The following is a 9,573-nucleotide window of genomic DNA, read 5'->3' on the forward strand; positions in this document are numbered from 1 at the left end:
GAAGCAATGTAGATAGACGCAAATAAATCATGTGATTTCTTAAATAGTTTTCGTTGGATATACAGAGCAGAAGTTCTTTGAGCACGATCATCATGTGGTCGACCTACACTTTCTTCAAATGCATTGTCATAACTTACAACGTGAAAGAGAAGGCGGTCATTTAGATGATGTTCAAAAGACACCACTAGACCTTTAACATGTTATTTTTTAACATCCATGGATTTTAGATGAGGAAAAAGTAGTACCATATAGTCTTTGGCTTTGTTTGGGACGACTTTCTTTCTGCTTCTTAAAGCAGCTTTTTAATACAAAATTTTTAATTTTTGTACTAGAAAGCTGCTTTATGAAGCATTAAGAAAGTCGTCCCTAACGAAGCTTTCATTAAATTGCTTATACTATATTTTGTTATGCTATTTATGATGGTAATAATTTTTTACGAAGTTAAGTTTGGTGTATGTTTATTGTAAATTTTGGTCATGAATTTTTTTTCTATAATCTAGTTATATTAATTTTTTTACGTTTAATTTTGTTATCTCAATTATGTTTAATTATTTATTGTATATATATTCCATCAGGGCTACTCCTACAGGTTAATTATTTATTTTTATAAATTAATAAATGCATATATTAGTATTTATTATGATTAAATTGTTGGAAATTTTACACTGAAGAAAATATAAATTTGGATTTTCTCCTCTAACAAATTTTAAACACATAAAACTATACTAATATGTTAATAGAATATACAGCTCGATGTCTCCTCCGGGAAAACCTCTGTAAATGTGAGTTATGATGATGCCCAAAATCCCGTCTATGTTATAGCCTTGATCTAGCTATTGATCGTCTTAGGCCTCGTTTGTGACAGCTTTCTTTCTGAAAGCTGTTTTACGAAGCAGGTAGAAAGCCGTCTCAAATAAAACTTTATTAATTTTCATAAATTTTAGCCTAAAATGCTCTAGTCATACAAACAGGGCAACCAGATCTGCACTCATGGTCGATCGACGCAGAATTTGCGAGCAATTGCACCAGTGCAGGGCCCTGGTTGTTCATCATGGCATACGGACTGCGCCAATGGATTTGGTGATTTCCTCGTCATGAAGGAAAAATTATTTGGACAGCGTCCGTAGACCAATTAGAACGTGCATAATCACTTTTTTGCTCGATACAGCTGTGTAACGGGTGACGTGCATGATCTGATTGGTCTCCGGATCGTCCGATGTACACAGAATAAATTTCTCATCATGAAGATTGTGCCAAAACATCCAACGTTTTCCTAGGGAGTGTGTGAGAACTGTGCCATATAGAACGGATTTTTCAATTCTACCAAAAAAACTTTCCGCTATTTCGCATCCTCACTCTTTTCTAAATTTAGGCTTCGTTTGGGACGGCTTTTTTACTGCTTTCTAAAACTTAGAAAGGAGTTTTAGTACAAAATTTTTTATTTTTGTACTAGAACTCCGTTTTAGAAAGCAATAAAAAGCCGTCCCAAACGAAACCTTAATGTCAATTGCACAACTGCCAAGAATTCAATATTCTTATACAGTTATACTATGCATTTTAAAATTTTCTCTAAATTAAAATTGTGCATGCAGCACGCTGGTTGAGCGAAGCTTTTCAATTTTCTCTCATGCGGCTCAGGTTCATATCCCCTCATAATCCCAAAAAAAAAAAAAATCTCTAAATTTTATGACTATCTTAAATGAGTCGCCCATGTAAAACTCATTGAGCATAATACGAACTGAGTAAAGCCGAAGATAAATCAAATTTGACCGGACAAAGCTAGAATAGCTCAATTCGTCCGGACACCAATTCAGACGCAACACATCAGTAAAATACATTTGAGTGATGTGACAGTTAGAATTGATTGTGCGGACGTCAGGTTACGGGATGCAATAATTGGCCTCGCCGTTGCAGCCCTATCCGCAATTCTAAATGGTCAATACCCGAAAAAGCTTGCCTTTTTGGTCGAAAAAGCTTTTCAAAATCATGGAAAGGTTAGGCAGCGATGAGCTCGCGGAGGTGCTAAAGAGAGTTTCTGATTTGCAAGACCGCAAGGCTTGGTCTGAGGTATGCTGGCAATGGTCGAGAGTGGAGGGTTCCATCCGTTCTTCGCTGCGTCTTCTGGAACCCGAATCACTCCCTAATCTGTTACGAAGGTTCCCTAGTTTGACAACCTTGAAGATTGGCACCAGAATTTCTGACAGCATCCTCGCTGTCGCCGCCGAGATATGCCCTAATCTCCAAACCCTTAACCTAAACTTCCATAGAAGCCGATGTTTCTCAGATGCATTCGGAATTTCTGGATTTGATTTTGAAGATATTACTGATGATGGGTTATGCAGCATATTGTTTGCTTGTAAGGAATTGATTAACTTTTCGATGAGGAGGAGGAAACGAATTGGGGATGTTGGGATCACTGCTCTTGTATCACATGCCAAAAATTTAGTCTTTCTTGATTTGTCGCGGTGCAGTAGGATTAGTGATAATGCTCTGGAAGCCATTGGTTCACTGAGTTTCTTGACGGCATTATATCTTTGTGGATGTTATTTGATCACTGATCATGGGTTGACTTCTTTGGCCCATGGATCATCATCCAAGACTTTGAGGATTCTCGATGTTTCAGAGTGTGATCAGATTACAGACTATGGGATCTCTTCCTTGCAGCATATTTCCTATTTGCAGGAACTGAAGCTAGCAGATTGTGGCCCCAAAGTCACTGATTGTGGAGGTGCTTGTATTGCTGCTATGCCTGGCTTGAGGAAGTTGGACCTTTCATGGCTGATCAATCTTTCAGATTCTTCACTCATTGCTATAGCTCAGAACTGTCAGAATCTTGTGGAGATTAGATTGATAGGCTGTGAGCAGATAACTGGTAATGGGATTCGTTCCTTCTCAGGCCACCAGTCATTGGAGGACCTTGTATTGGATTCTTTTTACAATGTTTCTGTTAATGATATTGTGCACGTAGTGTTGGGTTGTTTGCCTTTGAGTCATTTGAGGTTGCATAGAGCTTTCAAGTGCTGGATGCCAAGTTCAACGCAAGAGCAGCTTAGCAAGTTGTGTAAGATAAGCTGGATATGAACAAATGAAATGCGAGCATTGGGCTCTTACTTTTTCCCGAGCTGAATTTAATAATTCATTTGTTCAGGTGAGCTCTTCTTTCTTGCCTTATTATTAGTAGGTATAATGTTTCCTGCCATTATTTACCCAACAAAAAAAGAAAAGCTATTTTGCTGTTGCGATCACTTCCATCTTTTGTATCAATCCTTGAACAAGAGATATCAATATCAAGTTGACTAAATATAGACTTATCTGTGCCTGGGAAAACGCAGATTATCTTTGAGGAAGGAAGTAGCCATTCAATGCGAAGTGGAATGCTGCGAAATTGAAGTAACTAAGAACTTGATGTGAGAAGGGAGGCATTTGTTTATGTTATTTTTATATGAAAATTTGGTTACATAATTGTGATGCTATTTTCTGCATCAAATCATTAAAATATATAGTTTCCTCATACATTCAGCACATGAATATAAGTGGTGAAAGAAAAGCGTGATGTTATGTACTTGAAGGAGCCTACATGATGCTTTACAACATATTGATTTTTTTTTTTGGTACCAATTATTATGATTGCACACTATGCAAGTTTCTTAGGTTATTTGAGAGGCTTCCATCAAATTTTTCATTGTATTTAATTATGTTAAGTAGTTAATGTATATGCATTTGGACTATATGAACATAGAAGAAGGAAAGATATAATCTTGCATGAGGCAACTTAGGGATACATTAGGAAGTTGGAATTACAAATCTTAAATATTTTAAGTAAAAGTGTGTTTATTCATCATCAATGCTAGAGATTGAGGAGTATTATAAAGATTTTTTTTTTTTTTTTAATTTATCTAATACTTGAAGAAAATGTACTTATGAAGCAAGCACATGTAGTATTAGGAAAGAATATGAATATAGAAATGTTAGAAATTGGTCTGGTTTTAGATTAGGCTGATCCGCAAGACATCTCACCAAATGTAAATCCCTATAAATACAGGCTATAGGTTGATGTATTGGAGGATCTCCATGATGAATAAATAAAGCTCATGTTCTCCCTTCCCTCTGCTCTCCCCCTTCTCTCTCAATCCAAGAAGAGCAAGAAGCTCTCCTCCTCAAGTTTTTTCTTAACAAGTAGTATCGGAGCCTCGTTGAGGCGATCATGGAGGAAGAAGGATCTTGTTTTGGCTGTCGCGGGTTAGTTCGCTTTAGGCGGATCAGAAAACACAATTGGTCATTCTTTAATGAGGATCGAAGGTTGAAGGGGATGTTCGGTCACGGGATAGACAGAGGAGCAGAAACACGCTATCGGGGCGCGGTTTGTTCGAGCAAGTCGGAGTCACTCGTGGAAGACGAACCGGTTTGGCCGAGTGTGCAGAGGCGTAATGGAGCATCGTGTGAGAGGCAATGGACCTAGAAGTTGGGTCGATGCTAGAGGGGGCTATGCAAATGCAGAGAGTTTGCAAATTTTGAACCAGTGCGGAAGGGCGGACTTGTGCTTGTGGAGCAAGTTGAGCGCGCGAGCGTAGACAAGCGACGTGTGTGGGGCACGGGAGGATGCATTCTGGGCTCGAAAGCAGGCCGCGTGAGCGGAAGATTAGGGTCGGGCCGTAGGCAGCTGGGTTGGGCTGGCGCATGGGCGCTAGCTATTTATGTGGGTTGTGCAAAGATGGGAGCTGAACAGGCACGGAGGGTCTGACATGCAGTTTCAATTGGGTTAAAAAAAGGGAGCAGGTAGGCCGGACAGGCCGGTCGTGCGCGAGATCGGGATGTATGGTCGGATGGTGTTTGGTCGAAGTGGATCGGACCGGTAGACCAGAGCGACTTTGTTCGCGTGGAGAGGCAGACTATATTTAGGATATTGTTCTTGATTAAACATATGTTTAGAACTTTTGATGTGGAGCCTCCGGGCAAAATATATGATTTGGTGTGTCGAAGCAGCAGAGACAAAAAACAACAAGATCATGAGCGTCGAAGCGCGCACGGGTGCCCGGGGAAGTCGGGTGAGCCGAAGGATGCTCGATGCTGGAGCGCGCGTGTGCCACGCGTGAGCAGGCGATGCACAAGGCACAAGGGTGCAAATCATGGGATGAACAACAATGGGCATAGGTGTGTGTGATTTAGAACGTGCGAGAGTACGAGCTGGAGTTGTGGATTAGAATGCACAGTGGAGGTTGAACGTGAGCGGTATTGGGTTCGGTTCAGCAGATTTTGGTTCAGCGGATTTGCTCGTAGAGTTAGTGCATGGAGCTGGTTAGATTGTAGCAGGCGCACAGGTGGTTCTTCGATTGTAAAATCGGACTAATGTGGAGATTGCTAGAAATTGGTTTGGTTTTTTATTAGGTTGATCCGCAAGACATCTCACCAAATATAAATCCCTATAAATATAGGCTATAGATTGATGTATTGGACGAGCTCCATTATGAATAAATAAAGCTCCTGTTCTCCCTTCCCTCTGCTCTTGCCCCTCTCTCCCAAGAAGCTTAGTCTGAGCTTCTTCTTCCTCCCAAAAATATAACAAGAAAAAATTATATGTATAGACATTTCATTATAAACATTGGCAAAATATAGTTAACACCTTATGCAGTAGTCATTAAAAATGAATGGATAATAAAAATTCATAAAGCAGATCATATGTAGTTGGGATAAAGTTTCTGATGTTGATGATGAATATCTGATTATCAAATAACTTATAATAACAAAAGAAAAATTTATTATTTTTTCTTTGTGAGTATAACATTTTTTTCATAAGCTGGAGAGCGATGCTTAATTTGATAAATTGGATCACATAAGGAAAACACTTTGATATTGTGAGCAACCCCCATTATACCTTTTTTCTGAGTACACCATATGTCCACCACAACAAAAATATAGTCATGGCCACCACGGGTCATGGGTATGCGTCAAATGAAGTCTATAAAAATACTCTCCCATGATCTAGTTAGCACTTTTGGTGGAGTGAGTAATCCTTTCTCCCATTTGAAGGATTTGATGTGCAACAAAGCATACATTCTCTTTGAAATTTGATTGCGCTTAGATGCATTCTTGGCCAATACACTATTAGCTGTAATTTGAGAAGTGAATTCGTCACTTCAAAGTGTTTGACTACCTTAGAAGTGTGTGCTTATGCTATACATTTCACCTAATCATAACTTTTATGTACATAGAGTAGTTTTTCTTCGTAGAGAAGTCTCCTTTAATGGTTTAATAGTCTTCTCGGGATCCCTCCCATAATGTCTCGAAAGTCCTTGTTAAGCTTGTAGAAGTCAACGTGCTCCTTATGATGAGACTCGTTACATCATTGTTATTAGAGTCATCGATGGTCATGAAAGCATGTCAATCATCTTATTTCACTCCATTATTTTATTTAATGATTGTTGAATTATTGCAAATACATTATTCACTTCATATGCTATGCTTGTTGGAGCTTTGATTATGTTTGTAGGTGTTGAAGTAGCTTATGGATGGTGTGAACCACTATTTCTTTTTCAAGTAGATAAGGCTTCCAATGCTTCAAAGTTGGTGAAGCGTGAGAAGTTTCTTCTCATGAAACTTTATTAGGCATGCTTGTGGTGGAAGCCAATTTTTAATCGCTTATATCTTCTCAGGGTCGATCTTTATGTTACCAACATCAAAGTCTAAATAAAGTAGGTCCTTCCCAAAATTACACTTAATTAAATTCAAGAAAAGTTGGTTTTTCTTCAAGCAATTTAACACTTCGTAGATTTTTGAAATGTTCCTCCCCCTCCCATATTTGGTTGTAGATGAATATGTTGTCAAGGTAAACCATGGATGATCTCAGAATATCATTCATGAGACTTATAAATGTTACTGACACATTACAAAGATTGAATGTTATCATCTACTCATGAAATCCATATTTGATTTTGAATGTTGTCTTCCATATATCCTATTCATGTACTCAAACTCACTGGTAGCTCAATTTTAGGTTCAACTTAGTTAATATTGTTTTATGCTTTAGTTGTCTAATAAGTCATCCATTATGATAAGTTAATATTTATTTTTCATTGTTATTTAAATCTATACTACCCGGTTGTACACGAATATTCACATTAGTGAACCATTTATTATATGATCCCTTCATTCTCCACAATTATGTTACAGTATATCTCATTGTTGGGTTGAGTAGAATTCAGAAGTAGATGAATATAATGCTCAATGACTCATCACAAAGACAATCCTCTCAGCTTTTAGAAAATTTATTTGTATTCTTTTATGAATTGTTGTAATCTCAGCTCATATTCCTTAAGAACTAGGGCCAACACTTATTCCTTATCCTTTTTTTTTAGATTTTTTTTTTAATTCTTTTCAGGCCAATGTTTTTTATCATCGTGCTTCTCCTTTAAGGTAAGATAAGATTAGAGAGAGTCATCTTAGATGGTTTGGTCATATAAAACATCATCCTTCCGATGACCCGGATAGAAAAGTAGAGGTATTAGATTTGACTTATGTTAAGAAAGGTAGAGGTAGACCTAAAAAGACTTCGTTAAATAATATTAGAAATGATATGTCCTTATTAGATTTAAACGGGAATTTGATTTTTAACATGACACAATGGAAAAAAGGGATTCATGTAGCTGACCCTACGTAGTGGGACAATGACTTGATGTTGTTGTTGTTGTTGTTGTTGTATGCTTCTCCGTTAAGGTGAAGAGCATAATGAAGCATTGACACATGTTCATAGTTTTTTTCACTAGTGCATCTAAATGTTGACATATATTGCCCCTAATGATAATATACCTAACTAGTCTCGACAAGATCAAGTTCTTAACTCCCTATCTCAATAATGGTGCTAACTATTTTTTTCTTAACCTGGATTCGCAAGGTGAAAAGCTCCTCATTTTCTATCTAGTCTTTGTATCAAACTCATCTCTTTTCCCTATACTATTGTCATCAAGGAAAGCCTCGAATTCAGTTAATCTGGCAACCCTAATATTTTATGCTTATTTTTTGTGGTAGCCTCCTCCTTTTTGGCATCTTTTTTGAGCTTCTCTGGGAAGAGTTTCGGATGAAGCTTCCAGTGCTTCTCTTTATCATGTTTTAGACTTTATAATGATTATAAGAGGTTATTTTTAGAAGAAGAGAATGTTGTAGAGTTACTTTTAGTAGAGCCTTTCCATTTACACTTTTGCTTTCAACATTCTTTAAATCAATCCCCTCCATTCTTGTCACTAAAAAGCTTGCTCCTTCAAGGTTAGTTCTTTTTTTTTTTTTAAAGCTATGGAAAACCTGCTTTCCTCCATTCTTGTAAAAAGAATATAATGGAAAGCCTTGACTGGAGAAACTCCAACAGAGTTAGTCATTCAATACACATTGATAATTATGTTTTGGTTGTGATCGACCTCAACTCTATTGGTCGTCTTTGAATGCTGATAAATTTGTAATTTATGGTTCGTTTGGGATGACTTTTTGTTGCTTCTTAAAGCAGTTTTCTATTATAAAATTTTTAATTTTTGTCCTAAAAAGCTGCTTTAAGAAGCAACAAGAAAACCGTCCCAAATAAAGCCTTAATATTATGTCATCACATAACCTTATCTTCATGTAGATAACTATTTTTCATTATATATGGTAGATCTTAGATTCTTGGTACATAAAATCTTCTATAATAAGCATTCATGTAAACATAAACATGATAGATGAAGAAGAGGATAGGTTGAGGGAGAGAAAAAAAAAAAGCTTTGAGTTTTAGAACAACCTTATCACCTTCTTCTTTGAGATTTTCTCTAAGGGTCTGTTTGGAATAATTTTCTTATTGTTTTGTTTATGAGATCACAATCATAATTTTTGTTTGGTTAGTGATTTTTCACTGCTTTAAAAAAATTTTGTGCAAAGGAGTTGCTTTTTGTTGCAACTCTAAAAAAAATTACTTTTCTCAAATCAATTTTGCAATCACTTTTACAAAAAGCTGCATTCATCTTTAATAGATTTTAAATCATCAAATCATTATATATTATTGCAGCTCATCTTGAAATGTTATTTGTGAAACTACCAACTAAGATGTCTTAGGTTTTAGTTTTGCATATGTGATGTGTGTGTCAGTTTATCTTAATTAGCTTAAAATGATGCCCAAAAAAAAAAAAAAAAACAAAGAGATATTTCAGATTGTAATTGTTTATTCGAAATTTAGATAATTTTTTAGATTAATTTGAGAGAGAGAGAGAGAGAGAGAGAGTAGAGAGGGCGAGGTTGTGATTATTTGTAGATGTGATTTAGGCATCGTTTGGGATGGCTTTCTTACTGCTTTCTAAAACAACATTTTAGTATAAAATTTTACAATTTAAAAAAATTTTGTACTAAAAAACTGTTTTTAAAAGCAACAAAAAAGCTGTCTCAAACGTAGCCTTATATTCAGTCCTTTTTTTAGTATTTGAGATCGTAAAAACACTTTAATAAAATGGATTTTTTTGTTTGAGATCACTTTCTTATTACTTTTTATTATTACTTTTTAAAATAGCTTGTAGGTTCATTACAAATTTATGAAAGCTGGCTAGCAATAATCTTGAGATTAAG

At 36.4% G+C, this 9,573-nt stretch overlaps 1 protein-coding gene across 1 annotated transcript; it reads left to right on the forward strand.

Annotated features, from left to right (window-relative positions):
- Positions 1–1,879: 1,879 nt before the first annotated feature.
- On the forward strand, positions 1,880–3,593 carry LOC110105971 (F-box/LRR-repeat protein 2). The gene is made up of 2 exons (XM_020835672.2): positions 1,880–3,148; positions 3,333–3,593. Exon 1 carries the CDS (start codon positions 1,933–1,935, stop codon positions 3,079–3,081), a length of 1,149 nt encoding a protein of 382 aa, XP_020691331.2. The 5' UTR covers positions 1,880–1,932; the 3' UTR covers positions 3,082–3,148; positions 3,333–3,593.
- Positions 3,594–9,573: the final 5,980 nt, after the last annotated feature.

Source organism: Dendrobium catenatum, unplaced genomic scaffold (assembly GCF_001605985.2).
Source record: "Dendrobium catenatum unplaced genomic scaffold, ASM160598v2 fragScaff_scaffold_9, whole genome shotgun sequence".
Lineage (NCBI taxonomy): Eukaryota > Viridiplantae > Streptophyta > Magnoliopsida > Asparagales > Orchidaceae > Dendrobium > Dendrobium catenatum.